The sequence below is a fragment of the Zonotrichia albicollis genome, chromosome 28 (assembly GCF_047830755.1).
Source record: "Zonotrichia albicollis isolate bZonAlb1 chromosome 28, bZonAlb1.hap1, whole genome shotgun sequence".
In the NCBI taxonomy this organism is placed as follows: domain Eukaryota; kingdom Metazoa; phylum Chordata; class Aves; order Passeriformes; family Passerellidae; genus Zonotrichia; species Zonotrichia albicollis.
Window position 1 is genome coordinate 2,737,015 of NC_133846.1, and position 24,233 is coordinate 2,761,247.

Below are 24,233 nucleotides of genomic sequence, written 5' to 3' on the forward strand. Positions count from 1 at the left end.
TAGAGTGAGTAATCAGAGATCTCCATCCAGTAAATTATTTATCTTATCTCTGGAACTCGGGGAGGCATCTCAGCCAGCGACTTCTGCGGAAAAAAGAAGACGGGGTGGGGGGGGTGGGGGGGGTTAAAAAAACCCTAAAAAACAGCGATATTAGTCAAGAGCCCGCAGCTGGAAGGGCCACATGGCCACTTTTACTGGAAAGGGGAAAAGTTCACGCGCTGGTTGGCGCGTGATGGAGCAAGAGCGGAAGAGCGGAGCGGCGGGGTGAGCCCGGGGGACGCCGGGCACGGGGGAAGCGGCGATTCCCGGGAAAACGCAGCGCGCGAACCAGCGCCGCTGGGCGTGGCCGTGGGCGTGGCCCCGTGACCGCGCGGGGCCGCCCGGGCAGCGCTGCCCGCGCGCGCCGCCGCCGCGCCCGCTCCTTATTGGCCGCCGCGCCTAGGAGGGGCGTGGTTATGGTGCGTAGCCACGCCCCGCGGGGCGTGCGGCCCCGCCCCCGGCCCCTGCGGCTCGCGGGGCCGGCAGGGGCCGCGCGCCACACGCGGCCGGGCCTCGCGCGGAGCGGCCGCTCGCGCCCGCAGCCCGCCCTGCCCTGCCCTCAGCGCCCTCACAGCCCTGCCCGGCCCCGCGCCCCGCCGCAGGTGCCGCCACCGGCCCCAACGCCGGCATGCTGCTCTCCAAAATCACCTCGCTGGCGCACCTCCGCTCTGGGACCGCCGGCGAGCTGCACCCCGCCAAGATACAGCCAGGTGAGGGACGGCCGGTGTGCGGGTGCCCGTCCCGGCTCGGGGCCGGCCGGGGCAGCGGGCGGAGCGCTGACGGGCGGGTCTCGTCCACAGGGAAGGAGAAGGAGCCGCTGGAACAGCTGTACCGGGTGGGCCCGTTGCTGGGGAGCGGCGGCTTCGGCAGCGTTTACTCGGGGATCCGCCTCTCGGACGGCGCCCCGGTAAGTGGCGGGGCCGGCGGCGGGCGGAGCGGGAGGGGGCTCGGCGGGGCGGGCGCCGAGCTCATCCCGGTGCCGAGCTCATCCCGCCGTTCCCCTTGGCTCGCAGGTGGCGATCAAACGCGTGGCCCGGGACCGCATCTCGCAGTGGGGCGAGCTGGTGAGTGAGCGGGGCCAGCGGGAGAACCCAGCGTGACGGGCGGGGATGAGCAGAGACGCGAGGGTGGAAACCGGGACGGCGCGGGGGGAGCAGTGTGGGGTCACCGGGGGACGCGGAGCATCCCGGGCCGGGAATGCCTGGCGCCGATGGGGGCGGGCAGGGGGACACCGGGATGCCCGGCACCGGTGGGAGCGGGCAGGGAGACACCGGAGCGTCCCCCGGATCTGTGGGAGCGGGCAGGGGAACACCCGGGCTTGCCGCGGGCGGGGGTGGCTCAGCCCCGCTGATGGCAGCGTGGTGCCCCCGCAGCCCGGCGGCAGCCGCGTCCCTCTGGAGATCGTGCTCCTGAACAAGGTGGGCTCCGGCTTCCACGGCGTCATCCAGCTCCTGGACTGGTTCGAGCTCCCGGACAGCTTCGTGGTGGTGATGGAGCGTCCGGAGCCGTCTCAGGACCTCTTTGACTTCATCACGGAGCGGGGGTTCCTGCCCGAGGAGATGGCGCGGGGGCTGTTCCGCCAGGTGCTGGAGGCCGTGCGGCACTGCAACAACTGCGGCGTCCTGCACCGCGACATCAAGGACGAGAACATCCTGCTCGACCTCGCCACGGGCGAGCTCAAGCTCATCGACTTCGGCTCGGGCACCTTCCTCAAGGACACGCTCTACACGCAGTTTGACGGTGAGCCCATAGCCGGTGCACTCCCGGTGCCGGGCATTGCGCGGCCGGGCCGGGCTCCGGAGGTTTCCCCGTGCCGGGGAGGGGGGGCCGGTATGAATTCTGCAGCCGCTGCCAAGTTCTGTTTGGCACGGGGAGGATGTTGTGAAACGGGAGCCGGCTCCCGGCCCTGCTGACAGCCTCCGTCACCCGGGCTGGCTCGGGGGAAGCCAGCGTGACAAAAACACCCTGGGGAGGGGGGAGCAGAGGGGGGGGGGTTTGCAAAACCCGAGCACCGGCCGGTTTAGTTTGCAGGTGCGGAAGGGCTGGGGCTGCTCCTCTCCGCTTGTTTACCTTAGTTTATAATTTAAATTTTATTTTTTTACCATTGCGCGGAGGGGGGGAAGGCGTGGTTTTTTCCCCACCCGTAGGTGGGTTTTTTCCTCGCATGTAACGGCCGGGCCTTTCCCGGGCCCTGCTGCCCTCTTCTGGCACCCGCGCCTTCCTTTTACAACCCAAAGTTTGTAAACAAGAGTCACGTGCTGGCGGGAAGGCGGGCGGGTCACGCCGGGTGCCGGGGATGCTGTGCCGAGGGCTGACGAGCTGCTGTGCCCCGCAGGAACACGCGTGTACAGCCCCCCGGAGTGGATCCGCTTCCACCGCTACCACGGCCACTCAGCCACCATCTGGTCCCTGGGTGTGCTGCTCTACAACATGGTGTGTGGGGATGTTCCCTTCGAGCAGGATGAGGATATCATCCGGGGCCAGCTCTTCTTCCGACGGCGCATTTCTCTCGGTGGGTACCTGGCTTGGGATGTGCCTGGGGGAGGCTGCAGCTCCCAGGGAGCTCTGCAGGAGGGACACATGTGCTGCCATGCTGCTCTCCTCCCAAGCACAGGGTGGGCACAGCTCAGATGGTGGCACAAGGTGGATATGAGCCTGCCCTGACTGATCATTGCTTGCTGCTTTCTCTCCCCAGAGTGCCAACACCTCATCAAGTGGTGCTTGTCCATGCGCCCCTCGGACAGGCCGTCCTTGGAGGATATTTTCAACCATTCTTGGCTGCAGGACATTCACCTGGAACCAGCTGAGATCACCCTGCACAGTTTGATCCAGGAGCCTGACAAGTAACAGCTCCATGCAGCTCCTGGTCATAAGAAGCAAAGAAAACCAGACTTTTTCATCCTGACCATAACACTGAGCAGGGATCCTCAGATGTTCTCAGATGGGAATGTGCACATCCTGCCCTGGAGCTGGGCTGAGGGACCTGCTCTTCCAAGTTCTGGTAGCCACCATCCAAGCCAGCTGTCCTGGACTCCATCTGAACTTTGTCTCTTCTGAGATTTTACAGTAATTTTTTTGGACTGGTTTTGGAGGCTCTCAAGTGTCATCTTGACCTGCTGAATTGGATGACCTGACTGCAAGAAAAGCTTCAGTGGGGGAAAACTGTGGGGAGGGCAGGGCCTGTGGCAGAGTGGCTGTCCCTTCTCACTGTCCCTTCTCCCTGCCCCACGCTTGTGTGCCTTCTGTTTGATCTGAGCTGTGCTGCAGGAAAGACTTGACTTTTCCTACAGTGCTGCTTTTCTGACTCGCCTGGGCCTATAGTTCCTTTTTCTTTTCAAAAAGGAAATGGGTCAGAAGATGCTTGGGAACCAAGTGGGTTATGCCTCGCCTCCTGTGCCTCCATCCCACACGGGTTTTCTGGGGTTCTTTGCTTCTCTGTGCCCTCACAAATGCACAAACAATGCAAACCAACAGCTGTAAATGTGTACATAGCTCTACAGGAGCAAAGCTTGATGTACAGTTGTGAATAGTGGTAACATTTTGCCTTTTTCTCATTTCCAATTTTTGTTTTTAATTTATTTTCATAAATTTGTTGTTTGTTTTGTTTTTTAAAGGAAGAGTTCTAGCCGCTAGGATAACTTATTTATTTATTTATAATTCATGTGGGTTTCCAGCCCATGCCTTGCTTCTACAGCTGCTGACCCCCCGGTTTTCCATTCAGGTTTTCCCTTTGTTTCTGTCCTGTGTCCATCCCTGGGCCTGTTGTGTTTCCATTGGGTGTCTGGTGGAGGTGTGGGGTGGCAGCTTCTCCCCAGCTGTCTGTGTACATAGTTCTGGGTGCTGTTCTTTCCTTGCCACGTGCAGATCTCAGTTTGCAGATGAATTTGGGTTTTTTCCACGGGTGTCTTGTTGTTGGGGCTGGGGAGGGGGGTGCTGGCCCAGGCTGTCTGCACTGTCCAGTCTGTACCTGTAACCACGTGTGTAGCCAGCAGGTTTTGTTAATAGTTAATATTGTACAGGGGAATTGAGAAATCTTATTTTTTTTATGCGGTTTTAAATAAAAACAAAACACTTGTTGTGCTGGAGACATTCCTTTGTTGTGGGGTGGGATGGAGGATATGCTGGGAGTTGTGGGGCACCAGTGACCACACCATGGCTACTCCAGGGACCTTGGTTGACTCCAAAAATCCCATCCCAGCACAAACTGGGACCAGATGGATCTGGACTGCTGGATCCATCCCTCCACAGGGTGTTTCCAGCACTGCCTGCTCCTGGCAGCTCTCCTGGGAGAGATCAAAGAGGTGCTGAGCCCTTTTCTCCCGTTCATCCTCAGGCTGGTGCGGAGCATGTGCTGGAGCTGGCGAGTAAACAAACATCAAAGCTTGCTTACGAAACGCCGGATGTTGTCAGCCAAATTCAATTTGGGCAAGGCAGATCCTGTTGCTCCGGCTCTGTTGGTGTTGCATGCCGGGGGCTGGTGGCTGCAGGAAGCTGCCAGCGGGCTGTCCCCACCTCCAGCCCGGCCAACGCAGCACAGCAGAGGAAGCTGATGGGAGGATTACGAGAAGTCGGTCACTATCAGTCAGCAGCGGTCAGTTTTTTTACCCTCTCAAACTGTCAAACCCCATTTCCAGCTCTGCGGCACTTCAGGGATGTTTGTTTGTGTGTTTTCTTATCTTGGTTTGGGTTGTTTTTTTTAAAATTAGTTTACATGTGTTGAATTTTGGAGACTGGTTTCTGCGTGACCTGAAAGCAGCTGCTGCTGCGTGCACAGGGCTGTGTCAGCTCCAGGGAAGGGGCAGATTTCTCTTTCTATAGGTGACTGCAAGTCCCCAGGCCAGATCTGACACAACAGGACCCTCCTTTCCTTGTTCCAAGGCTTTTTCCTTAATATCCCCATGTCCACTGAGCAGTCCCTTCCCCAGCAAGGCTATAGGTGAGTGCAAATCCCCAGATCTGACACAACAGGACCCTCCTTTCCTTGTTCCAAGGCTTTTTCCTTAATATCCCCGTGTATAGTGAGCAGTCCCAGGGCTCTCCTGTCCTGCTTTCCAAGCCATGAACCTGCTATGAGGGAATGAGGGCTCCTGGAGCCACATCCCTGCCTCATGGAGTGACCTGCTATCATGTCTGTGTCTCTGCCTTGGTGAAGAAAGTGTTAAGTTGGTTTGTTTGTTTTGCTTTTTTATTTCTTGTTTTATTTTTTTTTTCCTATTTCACTCAGCTGCATCTTTCATCTCCTTGGGGCTGCTTGAAGCAGGAAGCAGAGCTCCAAACGCCGTCAAACTTCGGGCCTATTTTGAGATGCGGTTTAGATCTACCCTCCTCTCTCTCTTTTCCACTCAAGACCATCCAGGAAGCTGCTCTTAGACGAACACAAACATCCCCACCACACCTCCAGCTACCCCTTGGAGCCCCTCGTGTGGGCAGCGTGCCCCTGAGCACTATCACAGCCCCGCTGCAGCCCGGCCCACCCTTCCCGAAAGCGCTCGCGACTGTTGCGGTGTTTCTTAGAAAACTCTGCAGGTCCCAAGTGGAGCTGGCTGCTGATAGTCCCTCGGTTTCCGCCTGTGGCTGCTGATTTTGTCACCCCCAAGTTTGTGCTGCAGCACAGGACAGAGCCAGAGTGTCCCCAAGATCCTGCTGGCCATGGGGACTGTCCTGTCTGAGTGTTGGACTGGTGTGTGTGTGATCCCAGTGCACCCAGTGCTGAGCCAATACATGCACCAGTGTAAGTGTCACCAGATTTGTGTCCCAAACCTCTCTGGAAAAGGATCAGTGCATGTTTGGTTCCCTGAGCACCAGCCTTCCTGAGCAGTAACACCTTCATAGGACAAGAGCCACCAGATTCATGTCCCAGGTCTCTGCCACAGGGGGAGAGCAAAGATGGGCAGTTGCAGCATCAGTTACCTGTTCTCCGCTCCAGGCTGCCCATCACCATTGCACTCAGGGCCTGGGGGAAAGAGGAACCCTTTTCACCCCTTGTTTTTCCTCACTGAGGGGATATTTCCTACACTTTGGGGCCATCAGATATGACAGGAGGATGAAAACACAGGAGTTACCCATTAGGAGGTGACTCAGAGGCAGCACTGCTCCCCAACTCCCTTTCACAAATTTTTCTTGCTCTCCTGTGTCAGCAGGCAAAGCACCCACAATGCAGAAATTGGGAAAAAAACAATGAAGCAGGACCAGGAGGAGATTTCAGGCTGTTGGAACTCCAGTTCTGGGAGCACTGGAATCCTACAGATGACTGAGGTCTTTCAAAGGGTCAGCACTCATCACACCTGTGCATTTCTGCAGGCATCCATCCCCAGCTCAGGCGTTTGGTGATGCAGGAAGGACCAGCCAGGGGAGCAAAAGGGACATTTATGCTTTACACATCCCTTTCTGGGAATGTGAGATGAGCAACAGCCCAAACTTCTGCCAAGGCTGGAGAAAGGCAGATGAGCACCAAGGAGAAAATACCTGGGGAGCAGGGCCTGGGCTCACCACAGGGACCTGAAGAGCCAGAATCTCAGAGGTGGCACCTCACCACCTCCCTATCCTGAGGAAAACATCCAGGTGTCCCCGAGGCTCTGTCTCAAACCCTTTGGCCTTCTTGGCACAGTGAGTCACAGGAGCTATTTTTGACTCCTGCCTGAGGTCTTAGGTCGGGGTGAATTATCAGCAAACCATGTCCCAGGGCTCCAGCTCCCCGGGAATGAACCCTTGTGGAAATCAGGCTGAGCCCTTTGCCAGCAGCCTGTGTGGCAACAGCATCATCTCCATGTGGGGAAACTGAGGCACAGCGACCCAACTCGCTGGAGATCTTTTGTGGTGTAGCCTGGCCTCACCTCCTTTCCCCTGCCCTCTTTCCTCAGGCTGAGATTTGCAGCAGGAGCTCCCAGCTTTAATCCCCTGGTGTCCCCACGTCCCCCGGGCTGGGGATTGAATCCTGCAGGAGCTCACACCAAAGCCCTGCCCCCTCTCAGGGTGAAACCAGGCTGAAACTTGTCCCTTCCCAGGCCCCCTGTGACACCCCCAGCCTGCAGGCACAGCCGGGGGGGGCAGGTGCTGGTTTCAGGCACCTGGAGCCCCACTCCAGAGCAGAGTCTCATGTTTTGGGGTTTGCAGTGACTCTGCCAAGAGCAGAGCTGTGCTCACCCTGCCTCCGTGACACATCGAAACTGCATCACTCAGCCTGCGAGTTGGTGGGGGTTTTAAAGAGGAAAAAACACTTATTCACCATAAAAAACCCCAAACCAACCGCAAAACCTTTCCAGCGTGTAAAGTTGAGTCAAATTTAGCAGCTTCAGCGAGAGAAACATATTTTGAAAGCTGTAATGGGAGTGTTTCTTTCATCCCTTTCCAAGCTTTTGGTCCCCTACCTCCAGGGCAATATTTTTGTGCCCTTACTCACCGGGTTTATTACAGTTAGGAGGGGGTTAAGCAACCCCAAAAATGAAACAACATCTCCTGTTACAAACTGCAGCAGCCACTTCAGCGGCCCTCAAATACCACAGAGGCACGTGTGTGAATGCGAGGGGCGAGCGGGTGTCGGGATGGAGATCTCACCCTCTGAGAAAGCTGTGAGAGAAACAGCAGCGGCAAAATGTCACTTCAGGTCACCCCAAATTCTCCATCTCTTTCCCTGAAATGGGCAGGCAGGGCTGGGGCCCTCAGCATCAGAAGGAGCCCCAGCAGAATCTAACCAAGTGTGCAGCACGGATGTGCCATGGCAGCCCCAGGCTCGGTGCCAGGTTACTCCGTGGAGTAGATTGCTCCCTGTAGGACACCCACACTCTCAGGGTGCCCAGGTGAGTGTGCACCCCCCGCAAAGCACACAGATTTGGCTCCTTTTGGCCCAGTTTGGTTCTTGCCTTCATTAATCAACTCCTGCTTCACTTAATCAAGGTGCACCTGTGAGTGCCAAGGATTCGGATTTCACCCTCCGGGTGAGTTTCTCACCTTTGGGGAGCGAGCAGGATGTGGGCAGAGCAGACAATGAGCCCCCCACCCTCGCCAGGGTCACTCCTCTGTTGCTCTAGCAGGGTGTTTCCAAACAAAGCCTTGATAAAGCCAATAAATACGCGGAGCGGGAGAAGATGTGTGAATTGCTGTGGGAATGCGGGAGGGGAAGCTCCAGGAAACATCGGGCACTCAAACTGGGGAGGAACAGCAAATCCAGCCCAGCCTGCCCGCAGGGAGGGGACAGCAGGACCCAAAGGAGCTCTGCAATCATTCACAGATGCTAAAAGTGACTCCGGGACAGACGGACACACTGTCCGTGCTCAGCTCCCGCGCGGGATGGATCCCATTTCCCGGAGTTTGCAGCCGAGTTACGGGATGAGGGGATTTGTGATAACATTGTTGGATGTGTAATATGTGATAAATACCCCTGGGGTTTTGAACTCCGCCTGGAAGGAGCAGCATCCCCACCCAGCTCCTTCCTGGAAATTTCGCTTTCCAAGCCAGCCCCTCCGGCCAGGAGGGCATTGCTCTCCCCGCAGCTGGGTACCCTCAAATATCACACTTGGGCACCCTCAAATCTGCTATTTTTGCCAGCTCTGAAGTTTCCTTTCTCTGCTTTAGCTTCAGGATGGGAAAAGGAACCGATTCTTCTGTCTCGAGTTTCATTCTCGTTCAGAATCGAAAGCTGCAGGAGATGCTGGGGTTGTTGTCAGCGAAGCAGGGCTCGCTCTGGCACCCGAATTATCCCCCGTACCCTGGAGATGGATGGAGAGGGAAAAGGCAGAAATCGCTGGCTCGGGAAAAGGCGGCAGGTGCGGAGACATCGCAACGAGCCCGTGCCGCCCTCTGCTGTCAGTCCCAGCGGCTTTGCAGAAAATCCTCTCATTTTGAATATTTCTTTCTTTTTAGTCCTCTCATTTTAAATATTTCTTCCCTTCTTTGAGTGCTTCCAGTCCTCCCGCGTCCTGAAAGGCTTCTTCTTCCCTTCACCCTCAGTTCACAAAGGTGAATTTTGTGTTCAAGAAAGGAAGGACTGCACTCAGTGCTCTGGTCTAGTCGTCGAGGTGGGGAACAGGTTTTTCTCCACTCATGGGTGGGTTTTTTCCTGGCCTTCCCTCATTTTGAATATTTCTTCCCTTTTTTTAAGTGCTTCCAGCCCTCCTGAAAGGCTTCTTCTTCCCTAGGGCTTAGTTAAAGGTGAATTTTGTGTTTAAGAAAGGAGTGCACTCAGTGCTCTTGTCTAGTTGTTGAGGTGGGGAACAGTCAAAGCTTGGGCTGGATGATCTCACAGGTCTTTTCCAGTCTAAATAATTCCGTGGTTGAATTCCTGGCTCATTCCTCCAGACCCAAAGTGCAGGTGAGGCCACTGTGCTCTGGAGGTTCCCCCTTGGCTGGAAGCAATGGGATTAATCCTCCATCCCTGCCAGGTTGCTGTTTGGCAGGAGATGGATGTTGTGAAACAGGAGCTCCTGGCTCTGCCGACAGCCTCCAGCACCTGCACTGCCCCTGCTGGGGGCTGACATGGAGCCAGTGTGACAAAAACACCTTTAAGGGCAGCAGAGGTGGCTTCAGAACCTGGGCTCTGTCTGGTTTTGTTTGCAGGCACAAAGGGCTTGGGCTTCTCCTCCCCCCTTGTTTGCCCTGGCTCACAATTGGGTTTTTGAAGGATAAACACAGGTTTTCCCCACTCGTGGGTGGGTTTTTCCTGGCCTTCCCCAGGGTTGCATTGCCCTTTTCACAGCCCAGGGTTTGTCACCATGACCCAGGGGCAGGACAGAAGGCAGCAGGTCCTGCCCCAGGGCACCCCAGGGATGCCAGGCCAGGGTTTGGAGCTCCTGTGTAACCCCACAGGAATGTTGGGGTACAGCCCCCCAGAGCAGAGCCACTCCCACTGCTGTGAGAAATGGATCTGTAAAGAATTCTCAAAACTTAGAAACCTCACATAGCCTTGTACATCTGCATGCAAACACTGAGGTAAGCTGTGCTGACTGAGGAAGGTCATGGAATAGAGATGACATTAATACAGCATAACTTTCTGACAAAACATGTATAATATTCGTTTAATATTTGCAAAAAGCCAAACATAAAATAGGCATTTTTCACACCTCCCAAGCAGAGGCACAGGGTGGACAGGAGCCTGCTCTGACTGACCACTGCATGCTGGTGTCTGTCCCCAGAGTGCCAACACTCAGCAAGTGGTGCTTGTCCATGTATAATAAATGAATAAATGAAATAAATAAATAAATTTTGTGTGTAATCAGAATGGGGTTTTTTATACTTTTTGGTTTTGAATCCTAGAATGGTTTGGGTGGAAAGAGAGCTTAAATTTTGTGCCATCCCCTGCCATGGCAGGGACACCTCCAGGTGTCCCCCTCCAGGGCCAGGGTAACTCCACCCTGCTCCAAGCCCCCTCCAGCCTGGCCTTGGGCACTGTCAGGGATCCAGGGGCAGCCACAGCTGCTCTGGGCACCTGTGCCAGGGCATGCCCACCCTCACAGGGAACAATTCCTTCCCAATATCCCGTCCATCCCTGCCCTCTGGCAGCACACAGCTATTCCCTGTGTCCTGTCACTCCAGACCCTTGTCCCAAGCTCCCTCTCCTAGCGCCCCTTTATGCTCTCAGGTGCCCCCGGAGCCGTCCCTTGCGCAGATGAACACTCCCAGCCCGGCTCCATTGCAGAGGGGATTCATTTTAATCTCTTTTCCCGGGCGGTTTCCCCGTCACCGCCCCCGAGCCAAGATGGCGCCGCCGGGGGCGCTGAGGGGGCCGGGGGGCTCCGCCTGCAGCGCCCATTGTGCCCGCTGGGCGGCGCTGAGCCCTACTACGCATGCGGTCACTGCACGGGCAGCAAAACTACATCTCCCGGCATGCACCGCGAGCACAGCCTGCCCACCAGGCGGCCTGGAGATGAAAGACTCCAGTTCCCGGCATGCTCCAGGGAAGCAAACATGAACACATGACTTTGGGCTACGATACTTTTTGACCCTGCGGGGACTCCGTCCTGTCCGACAACGCGGAAGTGCCGCGAGTCCCGCGTGGGTCGCACATGGCGGCGCTCGGCCCCGGACAGCCCCGGGCGATCGGGCCCTGACTCCGCTCCCGGCCCTCCCTCTCTCCCGGTGAGCTCGTCCCACCCTGCCCCCGGCCCTTCTCCCTCGCTGCAATGGCGGCCCGGCGCCTTTGGGCCGTTCCGCTGCTGCCTTGGCTCATGGCGGGCCCGGTACCGGCAGCACCGGCCCGTCCATCATCAGCCATCCCCTCCTGCCTGCGGCCTCTCTGCGTTATTGTCCTGCATTTTAGAGCATTTTAATTTTATTTATTTTTATTTATTGTATTTGTTGGTATTTTTAGTTTATTTACTTTAATAACATACACAAAGCTTTGCTTTTATTTCCTCACAAACCCCATTTTGTGAACAATGTGTTATTTCCACAGGACCGCAGTGTGTGCTTAAATGACTCCTTAAGGATTTGTCTGCAGTTATAGAAATGAGAACTTCACACATTGCTGCATTTGTTTGGTATTTGTTTTTTTCCTTCTGCACAAAATTGTTTGTTGAAAAGTTTTTAATGTGTAACTGAGCAGCAGAGCAGCTTCCAGGGAGCCCTGCAGCATTCCCGGGTAGGGGATTTTCTACAAAAAAAAAAAAAACCTGGAAAGCCAGGAGGGTGAGATTTCCAAAGGGTTAGGATGGTTTCCAGCCAGGTTCCCAGAGCATCCCTGTGAGAGGAAAAGTGGATTTATCTTTCCAAACAAGCTGTGGGTCTGCTGGTAGATAAAACCAGCACTGGGAGATAAAAGAAACCATGGGAAGGATTCCCCTGATTGATAAATGGAAAAAGATATTTGCCTTTACAAATAAACTTTAGGTTTGCTGATAAGTGAAATTAAACATTGGAAGATGAAAGAAACAATGGGGGAAAACCTTAAATTCCATAAGAATTAAAAATGAAAAAGGAGGGTTGGACATTTGAGGGGAATCTTTGGTATCAGGTGTTTTGGGAAGTCTGTGTCTTTAAAGTACCTCCGAAATGGGGAAAGAAAGAGGGAAATTTGGATTAAAAGGAGGCTGTGTCCTCCAAAAATGTAAGAAATTCCAGGGGAATGCCCCATGGCCTCTGCCTTTATTCGAATAAAGTAAAAATAGACTCCTCTGTCTCCTTTTTGCACATAAACCTCTGGTGTTTGTGGTAACACATCCGAGTAAAGAGCCTGAGCAGGAGGTGGAAATAGCGCAGATCGGGGCAAACGAGGGCTAAAAAACGCAAAAAACGGAGAAAAAGAGGAAAAAAAAAAGCTCAGAAGGGCTCTGTGGGCTCGGGGCTGCGGCACCGCAGGCAACCACCAGGGGGAGACAGAGAGCGGCCGCGCCGCACTGAGGGACGGGGCGACAACGAGGAACAAAGAGGGATAATGAGGGATAACGAGGGATGCTGGGGACAAAGCGGGACACCGGGGGACAACCGTGGTGGCCCCGCGTCCCTCCTGAGCCGCCGGGACACGGCGGGGCCCGGCCGAGCGCTCCGAGGCTCCGCGGGGCAGCGGCGGCGCTGCAGTACCGGCCGTGACCGCGGGAGGGCGCGCGGGGGCCGGGCCGGGGCTGCCGGCGCTCGACTTCGGAACGAGCAAAAACTGATTTTAAATGTTCGGAACCAAAAAAAATTCTGATTTTAAATGTTCTGACACAAAAAACTCTGATTTTAAATGTTCGGAAACCAAAAACCTGATTTTAAATGTTCTGGCACCAGAAACTCTTGATTTTAAATGTTCTGAACCAAATACTCTGATTTTAACTATTCCGACACCAGAAACTTTGATTTTAAATATCTGGAACAAAAAACTCTGATTTTAAATATTCCGACACCAGAAACTTTGATTTTAAATATCTGGAACAAAAAACTCTGATTTTAAATATTCCGACACCAGAAACTCTGATTTTAAATGTTCTGAATCAAAAACTCTGATTTTAAATGTTCGGAACAAAAACCTCTGATTTTAAATGTTCTGAACCAAATGCTCTGATTTTAACTTTTTCGACACCAGAAACTCTGATTTTAAATGTTCTGAATCAAAAACTCTGATTTTAAATGTTCGGAACAAGAACCTCTGATTTTAAATGTTCTGAACCAAATGCTCTGATTTTAACTATTCCGACACCAGAAACTCTGATTTTAAATGTTCTGAATCAAAAACTCTGATTTTAAATGTTCGGAACAAAACCTTCTGATTTTTAATGTTCTGAACCAAATACTCTGATTTTAAATGTTCTGAATCAAAAACTCTGATTTTAAATGGTCCGACACCAAAAACTCTGATTTTAAACGTTCGGAACAAAAAACTCTGATTTTAAATGTTCTGAATCAAAAACTCTGATTTTAACTATTCCGACACCAGAAACTCTGATTTTAAATATCTGGAACAAAAAAACTCTGATTTTCAATATTCTGACAGAAAAAACTCTGATTTTAAGTGTTCTGAACCACAAACTCTTGATTTTAAATCTTCTGACACAAAAAACTCTGATTTTAAATGTTCTGAACCAAAAACTCTGATTTTAAATATTCTGACAGCAAAAACCCCAATTTTAAATCTTCCGAACCAAAACCTCTGAATTTAAAATATTCTAACACCTAAAACTCTGATTTTAAATCTTCCGATAGCAAAAACTGATTTTAAACCTCAACTAAAAACTCTCATTTTAAACCTTCTGACACCAGAAACTCTGATTTTTTGCAGGAAAAGCTCAGAAGGACCAACCTGGCTCCATCCCAAAGCAGATCCCACCTCAGAGCTCTGTGCTTGTCCAGGGTGGGATCTCCTCTGCTGAGAGATTCTCTCCTTTCCATTTTTCATGGGTATTGGCACCAACTGTGTGCAGGATGAGAGCCAGATGGACATTTCTTTAATTAAATCAAAAAATACAGTCTGAGAAACGTAATTAAATTAAAAATACACGCTTCCAGGTGGAAGGCAGCCTTTCTCTTGAGGAGACAAGGCACAGAAAGTTCTGACATCTCAGTGGTAGGAGATTCTTTTTTATTCTTTTTTAGGAGATTCATCTTAGTGTTAGGAAGTGTTTTCATTACAAAGAAGCTTTTCCTTTTGTTGCTGACACGAAGTTGTGGAGGAAGAAATGAAGAGTTTGGAGGGTTTGTGCCACACCACACTGACTTTGGTCACTCTCCATAAATATTTCTTCCACCACTCTGCCCATCTCACAGGGTTACTGTGACATCAGTTCTGGCCAGATTTTGTGAAAAATCTGCAATAAAATTGGTGAAGAGAGGAAATACATTAAGCAAGCTCTAAATACACAGATTATACACAAAATAAAAGAGATTTCCTAACAGGGTTGAGTGTTCTGGTGGACATCCAGGGCTGTATCAAACAATGCATTTTGAATTTGCTGTCAGTTGTAGTGGAGGCTCTGCATCTTTTCCTTTGTGTTTGATTGGAGGTTGGTGGGGTTTTGATGTTTTTTACATGGTGTGATATTTTTTTAATATGTTTCTTGCTTGCATCATCTTCCGTGCTTAGGAAATTCACCATAAACATTTGGGGTTTTCTTGTAACACAAACCCTTTTCTTCTTCTTAAGGAATAATGAGCATAAGGAAATCATCACCAGGGGCTTGGGCTGAGTGAACTCAAACCCACTGCACCCACACCCTTCCCAAAAAGCCACTCCTGCACTGAAATCCACCTCGTGCTCCATCTGAGGTTCTTCCTCCCCTCTCCTTCCACGCTGGTCCCAGCTGGAGCAGCCCAGCCCCACCTGCCCTGCCCAGGGCTCTCCCTTCCCTGCAGCACCACCAACACCCACTGGTCCATACTGGGAAGGACCAGAAAGGGCAGAAGGAAAAGCTGGGGAGGAAGAAATGGCCCACCCAGGCTGGCCCGAGGCGCTGCTGGGTGGCCTCAGGCTCCCTTTCCCCAGCACCTCTGCTGGGTCATTCTCTGTGGGTGGGAAAGAGAGATCCTGGTCATGAAGAGGAATGTGTTATCCACAGCCCTGATCCAAGGGAAAGCTGAGCCCAGGCTCAGTTCTGAGTGTTTTGTGCTTCCTGACCTAAAGGGGATCAAACAAACTCTGGTGTGTGTTGGATTGTTGGGATGTGGCTGCTGAAGGAGGAAGGGCAATACTGGGAGATAGGAAAAGGGCTTCTGGCCTCAGAGGCCAAGTCCTCAAGTTTTCCTTCAAAATCACTGAGGTTTTTACAATTTCAAAGCTTTCTGTGGGTGAGTAGCCACCACAAAGCCTGGAGGTGCTGCCCTACCCCATTCCAGGCTCCTGTGCCTGGGCTCCCGCTCTTACCTGGCTCTGCAGAACCTCAGAAATGGGAACTCTGGAATGCTTTGGGGTGGAAGGGACCTCAAAGCCCATCCAGTGCCACCCCTGCCATGGCAGGGACACCTCCCACTGTCCCAGGTGCTCCAGGCCCTGTCCAGTGTGGCCTTGGGCACTGCCAGGGATGGGGCAGCCACAGCTGCTCTGGGAATTCCACCCCAGCTCCTCCCCACCCTCTCAAGGAACGATTCCTAATTCCCAAAATCCCATCTAAACCTCCTCTCCTTTCCTTTCAAACCATTCCCCACCATCCCATCCATCCCTGCCCACGAGGATTGATTTCCTCATGGTTTCCTCCAACAACTTAGAAATTTCCTGAGAGGTTTGAGTGTGGAATGACCCAACCCAAAGCTGAACCAGAGCACAGAGAGAGCCCCGGGCAGCGAGGGAGGGATTGCAAACCTTCCTTGGGGGTCAGAGTCCCTGAGCTGTGATTTTCAGCAGTTCAGCATTCACTCCGGCAGCCCCCAAAATGCTGAACATGGAGAGTGAATCTACAGTGGGCACCAAACCACGGGGCTCAACCAGAGCAGGAGATCAGTCAGGAACTCCTGGCAAAGCCAAAAACCACTAAAATTGGGTGAAAACCTGGAAGTGCTGATATCAGTTGTTTTACAGCTACTTTGAGGTGATTTTTTGGGGGAAGACAAGGCAGAATAGTACATCCTGGCTGCAAAATGGGATTTATGAGAAGTTTTTTGCACTAAAACCATATTTAATGTGTTAATTCCAAAAATCCCCTCTCCTCAATTAAAGCATTGAGTGGTGCTTCCTATGATGAAGAAAAAAGGGGCCAAAAAAGTCTTGAATGGCATGTGAGGTAATATTAAAGCAATTAAAAGGTTAATTTAGCATCCAGAATGAGCAGGTTGGGTGCCAAAGCAGGACAGGGAGTGACTGAGAGTTCTTGTGGGGCAGAACTGGGATGCTGCAACATCTGAGGCAGAAAAGATTTCACAGTGAATATTCCTCAATGTGCTGTGGAGGGAAAGCTGATGAGAACAAGGGGAGCAAAAACCCAACCAACACAGCAGCTTTTGTGATCCTGTGTAGCTGACACTTTCAAAATGAAGCTGAAAGGAAAAATAAATATAAAATAAAGAATTGAAAATATAGAATATAAAAATGAAATAAAATAAAATATAATAATGAAAAAAATAAACTATAAATAGTTTTAATAAAAATTAAAATAATATAAATAAATATATTTTATAATATATTATTGTATATATATTATATTATGTATATTATATATAATATACATATATTATATATGTATATATAATTGTATATATTATATTATTATATATATAATATAATATAATATAATATAATATAATATAATATAATATAATATAATATAATATAAATTATAATATATAATAATATAAATAAAATAAATTTTAATAAAAATTAAAATAATATAAAAATAAAATAATATAAACATAAAATAATGTATAAAAATGAAATTAAATAAGATAGAAAAATGAAAATAAAATATGAATAAAATAGAAAAATAAAACAATATAAAAATAAACAAAATATAAAAATGAAATAAAAGAAAATTTTATAATAAAATTCAATAAAATAGAAATAAATCAATAAAATAGAAAATCAATAAAATATAAAAATAATATAAAAATAAAAATGAAATAAAAGAAAATATAAAAATGAAAATAAATATATATAGAATATAAAAATAAAATAATATAAAAACAATAAAACAAAATATAAAAATTAAAATAACATAGAAATAAAAACAAAAATAAAATAATATAAAATATATAAATGGAAATAAAAATATAAATAAATATAAAAATAAAATAGTAAAAAAAATAAAAAGAAAATATAGAAATGAAAAAGCCTTTACCTTTGCAATAGGTGCTATCCCAAAGTGAACCTGATAAGGAGCCAGTGAGGATTTTTGATTTCTGCTGGGTCACAGATTGATGCTCTGTGCAGCCCCGGCTCGGGGCAGTGGGACAGAGCCCAGACACAAACCCCACATTGTGCCCAGCGTGAGGCCAGGGCTGGGCCCTGACCCCGGCACACATCTGATGGAGCACAGAGAGTTCAGGCCCAGCCAGGGGTTTGCTGATGCTCCTTTCCCTCCAAACAATTCCCTCATTTTTCACCCAGCAGCACCATCCAGCCTCAAGAGCCAAACTCGAGAGGCATTTCTGCCTGCTGGGGTTTTGCAGGGGTTACTTTGACTGCTGATAAAGCCTTTAGTGTTATTCAGTCCCATTAAATGGATTGAACAGAGAGCATTAATCTGGGCAAATTACTCCCAACCATTAGAAAACCACGGCTGTGGCAAAGTCAGACAATGGTTTCCATTAGAGAATAGAAAATTAATGCCATTGATAACCTCCTTTCTCCTAGACCCTACAGCTCAAGGAAGCTTTTTGTTCTGCTGTGATACAATTTAGAAAATATTTCCTAGATCTCTGGCAGAAAAGATGATTTGTTTTCCCTGCTCAGTTGCTGTGAGGGGCTGGCATGATGGGTGAAAAAACTTTTATTTTGGAGAGTCCTGAACTCCAGTGAGGGGAGAAGGTGTGGGGAGCAAAGAGAAATGTAGAATTCTTTTATTTGTTTTGTTGAAGTGCCACTGGAAGTTAAACCAGGCTGGTTTCACTGTCCTGCTGTGCATTTCCAAACTCTCTTTGCCATCTGCAGCAACATCTGGGCAGGAGAGAGGTGTGGGAGAAATTATTAATTCTGCAGTTAGGCTGGAGATAATCAGGAATAGGAGATGTTTCCTCAGGTCTAAAGCTCCTCTTGTGCCCTGAACTCTCTCTTTTGAGATTCTTCTCCCATATTTCAGCCATCCAACAATCTGCTTCCACCCAAACTCTGTTTTTCCACCTATTCTTGTGTTCTCATCATTCATGGATCCTGACACCTGCTGCTTCCAGCGCTTCCCTCTTCTTTTCAATGGAAAAGTCTTTGTATTTTGCTAGAAATAGCTCCCTTATCTCCTAAAAATATCATAAAAATACATGTTTCAGAGACACACAACCATTGCTTAGACAGCCCTTCCTTTAGTGAATTTGTAAATGAGTTTTCATTTCAATAATATATCATCAAAAGGTTCTTTTTTTCCAACCCCAGACTGAAATCACAGTGCAGGAGAAAGTTATATATTAAAAAAAGCCTCTTATCACTGTGTTTATTTTCTCTAGGACCCATATTCACAGGAAATTAAACATCTGAGCACATCAGTGTAGACTGAAAACAGCCACCCATGTTCTTTATCTTATTATCAAGAAATGTTTTTCAACAATTTTTAGAGGAAAATTTACTGAAGCCCCTTGAGTAAGTGTTTCTGTCCCTGAGGTTCTCTGAATTTCCAAGGACAGACTTGAGCAGTTAAATGCACTTTGTGTGCAGCACAATTATCTCAAGCATCCAAAAGGACACTGAAAAATCCTCCAAACTTACACAGAATATCAGATAATCTTTAAATCTCAGGCATCCAAAAGGAGACTGAAAAGTCCTCAAATATTATACAGAATATCAAAATAATCTTTAAGTCTCAAGCATCCAAAAGGACACTGAAAAATCCTCAAATTTTATACAGAATATCAAAATAATCTTTAAGTCTCAAGCATCCAAAAGGACACTCAAAGTCCTCAAATCTTACACAGAATAATCTTTAAATCTCAAGCATCCAAAAGGAGACTGAAAAGTCCTCAAATCTTACACAGAATATCAGAATAATCTTTACAAACATTATGCATAATCATTGTAAATAACACTTATAAATCATTCTTGGTGGGACACACGTGGAGGAAAAATCTAGAGGTTTTATCCAAGTGCTTTGCATCTCTCAGCTCCATCCTCAGAATATTCAGAATATTCCTGTGCTGAGGAGCAAACTCCATGTTTTTCATTGTGATCATCCAAATCCTCGTGCTGAGTGTTGAAGAGCAAGACAAAGCCTTCATTGAGGCAGACAGGGAGAGAGCCTCATTCATGAGGGCAGGAAGAAGGAGTCAGGAGGGTAAAATGACATTTTGCAGGCCTGTGGACGGCCCTGAATGGTGGCACGGGAGCAGGGCCTCAGTTTCTCTATCAAAACTGACCTCAAATCTTTTATCAGACCCTCAATTCCTCTATCAAAAACAGACCCTCAATTCTATCAGAATAAACCCTCAAATCCTCTATCAGAGCACACCCTTAGTTCCTCTGTCAACTTCTTCATTTTCTGTGATGAACACAAGAAGAGAATTTGCATTGTATTTTTTTCTTCCAATCTCTTGATTAAATTCTCAGCCAAACTTGGTTGAGCTTCCAGCTGAGCTGTAGAAGTTGAATTTCTCCTCTGGAGCCAGTCTGGGAGAGCTGGGGGTGCCCAACTGGGTTGTGGTGTAAAAAAAAGGAATTTCAAAAAAAGGAATTGTTCCCAAATACACACCTGCACAGGAGCGGGGATCCTCACTGCTAAGCCTTGCAATAAACCTTGCTGAGTTTGATAAGAGATACAAGGAATTTCCTCTACAAGCTCACTGTAATTAATAAACTTCCCATTGGTTTCTATTTTTCAATCTAATATGTTTGTAAGAGGTGTTTGAATTCCCCCGTTATTTCTGTGGCAGTAACTCCATGTAGTTTTTTTGAGCTGTTAAATAAAAAAAAAAAAAAAAACCCTCAACAACCCCAAATCTCTTGTTTCTTGCTGTAAATGATGACATTATGCTGAACTGGCACTGATGAAAACCAGGATCACAGGTACTGAATGAGATTTGACTCTGACATATTTATGAAACACTGCAGCTAAACTGCTTCATGTGGGGTTCATTTCAGTCAGTGCTAGACTTACAAAGCAATGGGATTTTGGGAATTTGTGTTACTGGGAGGGTGCACTGGTAAACTGGTCTGTGTCCTTTGTTAACTGCACCTGTAAACTCATGTTTATTCAGGATTTCCTGTAGGGAATGATGACAAAGAGGAAATGTCACTGGCAGAATAAAGCTTGAGCACTGCAATGCAAGCGTTGCTGTTTTCATTGGTGAAAAATACACATTTAAATTGCACCTAGCTCCGAATACAAACATCAGCATGCTGCTTAATCCCAAATTATTGATCGAATTGAAGCAAACTGGGGGTTTTGAGGAGGTCAGCCTGGCTGCAGCAGACAGCAAACCCAAAGCTAAATTGCTTTTTCCACTCAACTGATCCCAGCACAGCCCATGGCCCCAGCAAGCGCAGAGTTTGTTTAAAGTGGGTGTTTGTTTGTAAAGCAGTGGGAAAAAGCCACGAGCTGCCTCAGATATTTAAGATCACAGTGAAAAGGCAGCTTAATCAGCCCCAAATTGTGATGAACTTACAGTCTATTAATTCATACAATGGACACAGGATACCACAGGAGCATCAGCACAGGCTCTGGAAAAACTCATCTCTCACGGTGACCTGCTTTGATAGTTATTTTTGGCAAGTCACACCCAATCCATAGATGACAATAGTGAATTGACTCATGGATTATAACTAAAAATGGGGTTTGGCAGCTTTGCATCAGCAGGTTTATGTGTTTAAAGCTTGGTAAAGGCTTGTTAAATATCAATTTTTAAAAACGGATAAAATTGATAAATTTAAAATGGTTTTGATATTTCATATCAAAAGAGTTTGATATTTAAAATTTGATAAAATTGATAAAATTTGAATATTTTTAATTTAATATCAAAATATTTTATATTTATAATTTGATAAAATTGATAAAATTTAAATATTTTTAATATGTAATATCAAAGCAGGTTGATATTTTAAATTTTGTTAAATTGATAACATTGGAATATTTTTATAGTCAACATCAATTTTTTATATTTAGATTTTGATAAAATTGATAAAATTTAAATATTTTAAATATTTTATAAAATTGATTAAAATTTAAATATTTTAATCAAAATATTTAACTAGCTTTCTTGTTGGATCCCCAGTGGATGAGGAACTTCCCAGGTTTTATTTGCAGCCCCTGCCCTGGCAGCAGCCCCTGGCAGGAGTGTGGGGATCAATACAATCCCTGCCCCTGGCTGTCGGTTCCATGAGCTGCTCCATGCTCTGAGCAAGGCACAAAGCACGGAGAGGCTGGAAAAGCACCCTGGGATGGATGGATGGATGGATGGATGGATGGATGGATGGATGGATGATGGATGGATGGATGGATGGATGATGGATGGATGGATGGATGGATGGCTGGATGGATGGTGGATGGATGGATGGATGGATGGTGGATGGATGGATGGTGGATGGATGGATGGATGATGGAGGGATGGATGGTGGATGGATGGATGGATGGATGGAGGGATGGATGGATGATGGATGGATGGATGGATGGATGGATGGATGGATGGATGGATGATGGATGGATGGATGGATGGATGATGGATGGATGGATGATGGATGGATGGATGGATGATGGATGATGGATGGATGGTGGATGGATGGATGGATGGATGGATGGATGGTGGATGGATGGATGGATGGATGGATGGATGGATGGATGGTGGATGGGTGGATGGATGGATGGATGATGGATGGATGGATGGATGGATGGATGGATGGATGGATGGTGGATGGATGGATGGATGGTGGATGGATGGATGGATGGATGGATGATGGATGGATGGATGGATGATGGATGGATGGGTGGATAGATGGTTGGATGGATGGATGGATGGATGGATAGATGGATGGATGGATGGATGGATGGATGGATGGATGGAGGATGGATGGATGGATGATGGATGGATGGATGGATGGATGGATGGATGGATGGATGGATGATGGATGGATGGATGGTGGATGGATGGATGGATGGATGGATGGTGGATGGATGGATGGATGGATGGATGGATGGATGGATGGATGATGGATGGATGGATGGATGATGGATGGATGATGGGTGGATAGATGGTTGGATGGATGGATGGATGGATGGATAGATGGATGGATGGATGGATGGATGGATGGATGATGGATGGATGGATGGATGGATGGATGGATGGATGGATGGATGGAGGATGGATGATGGATGGATGGATGGATGGATGGATGATGGATGGATGGTGGATGGATGGATGGATGGATGGATGGATGGATGGATGGATGGATGATGGATGGATGGATGGTGGATGGATGGATGGATGGATGGATGATGGATGGATGGATGATGGATGGATGGAGGATGGATGGATGGATGGATGGTGGATGGATTCATGGATGGAGGATGGATGATGGATGGATGGATGGATGGATGGATGGATGGATGGATGGATGGATGGATGGATGGAAGGGGGGAAATGAGCAGAGCAAGAGGAGGAACCTTCCTGTTGGATATAAATCCATGTTTGTGACCCTTTGTGCAGCCAGAGCTCAGCAGAGGGATGGACACAGATGAGGCAATGCTGGGAGAGCTGGGGGTGCTCCCCTGGAGAAGAAAAGGCTCCAGAAAGAACTGAGAGTGGTTTTTTGCAGTGCTTTCTTTAGTTATTGTTTTGCACTGGGTGTTTGGTGAGAACTCAGAGCCCTTGCAGGGCCTGAAGGGGCTCCAGGAGAGCAGGAGGGGGATTTGGGACAAGGGATGGAGGGACAGGACACAGGAATGGCTCCCACTGGCAGAGGGCAGGGATGGATGGGATATTGGGAATAAGGAATTGTTCCCTGGGATGGTGAGGAGGGTCTGGGATGGAATTCCCAGAGCAGCTGTGGCTGCTCCTGATCCCTGGCAGTGCCCAAGGCCAGGTTGGACAGGGCTTGGAGCACCTGGGATAGTGAAGGTGTCCCTGCCATGGCAGGGGTGGCACTGGATGGATTTTGAGGTCCCTTCCACCCCAAAGCATTCCAAGGTTCCCCATTTCTGAGGTTCTGCAGAGCCAGGTAAGAGTGGGAGCCCAGACACACAAACCTGCCATGGCAGGGGTGGAACAGGATGGGCTTTGAGGTCCCTTCCACCCCAAACCATCCCAGGATCCCAGGATGTTAAACACCCCTCTCTGACCACAGTCCCACAAACCCCAGCCCTTCCTTGCTCCCTGCTCCCAGCCAGATCCTCCCCAGCCCAGAATTCTCCTCACCACACTTTGCCCATAACTCACCCAGCACCTTCTCCAGCTGCTGGTGGAGCTCCTGCAGCTGCTCTCCACAACCCACCCTCCCAGCCACACTTTCCTGCAGGAAGGCCAAGTGTCTCCCACAAATCTCCAGTTTTCCAGGCCAAAACCAGCATGGCTGTGGGAGAACAGCAGCATTTTAAGAGTACTTTTCAAATAAATCCATTTTTCAGAGTCTTTCCTCAAGAGAGGAGCACAAGATCTGCTGTGCCCAAGTCCTCACTATGTTAATAAGGTCAAAAATAAAGCTCAGGGAGCTTTAATACTGAATTATGAGCAAAATCCATAAGAGGCCTTAGAACACACAGTAAAAGCACAAATATGAAAATATATATTAAATGTATAATATTATGTATTAAATACATAAGTATATACATGTATATTATGTGTGTATATATATGTATAGACATATGTGTACATATATTTATGTATGTATGTATATATATATTTATATATATACAACCCAGCCTTAGGGGCTCCAAAAATCTGTTAAAAGCCATAACAGGCCTTAGAACACACAGAAAATATACAAATATTTAAAAATTAATATACGTGTGTCTGTATGTGTAGATATATATATATATATAGATATATATATATATATATACACATACACACCCCAGCCTCAGGGACTTCAAAAAACCTGTTAAAATCCGTAAGAGGCCTTAGAACACACAGTAAAAATACAAATATAAAAATATTAAAATATAAATTATTATATATTCAATGTATAATAGTATCTATTAAATACACATATATATACATATACATATATATATACA

At 48.2% G+C, this 24,233-nt stretch overlaps 1 protein-coding gene across 2 annotated transcripts; it reads left to right on the top strand.

Moving 5' to 3' along the window:
* The first annotated feature begins 482 nt into the window (after positions 1-482).
* On the top strand, positions 483-4,114 carry PIM1 (Pim-1 proto-oncogene, serine/threonine kinase). 2 transcript variants are annotated; one of them, XM_074528132.1, is made up of 6 exons: positions 486-749; positions 840-946; positions 1,053-1,103; positions 1,413-1,779; positions 2,375-2,551; positions 2,735-4,114. In XM_074528132.1, exons 1-6 carry the CDS (start codon positions 668-670, stop codon positions 2,884-2,886), a joined length of 936 nt encoding a protein of 311 aa, XP_074384233.1. In that variant the 5' UTR covers positions 486-667; the 3' UTR covers positions 2,887-4,114. The 2 variants fall into 2 exon arrangements, with proteins under 2 accessions (XP_074384232.1, XP_074384233.1); XM_074528131.1 differs by having other exon boundaries at positions 483-946.
* The last annotated feature ends 20,119 nt before the right edge of the window (positions 4,115-24,233 follow it).

Bases quoted from the DNA above. Each gene is read 5' to 3' on its own strand.
- PIM1 (XM_074528131.1), top strand. From the start codon at position 668: ATGCTGCTCTCCAAAATCACCTCGCTGGCGCACCTCCGCTCTGGGACC. The intron at 1,780-2,374 runs GTGAGCCCATAG...TGTGCCCCGCAG, and splicing joins GCTCTACACGCAGTTTGACG to GAACACGCGTGTACAGCCCC. The intron at 2,552-2,734 runs GTGGGTACCTGG...TTCTCTCCCCAG, and splicing joins CCGACGGCGCATTTCTCTCG to AGTGCCAACACCTCATCAAG.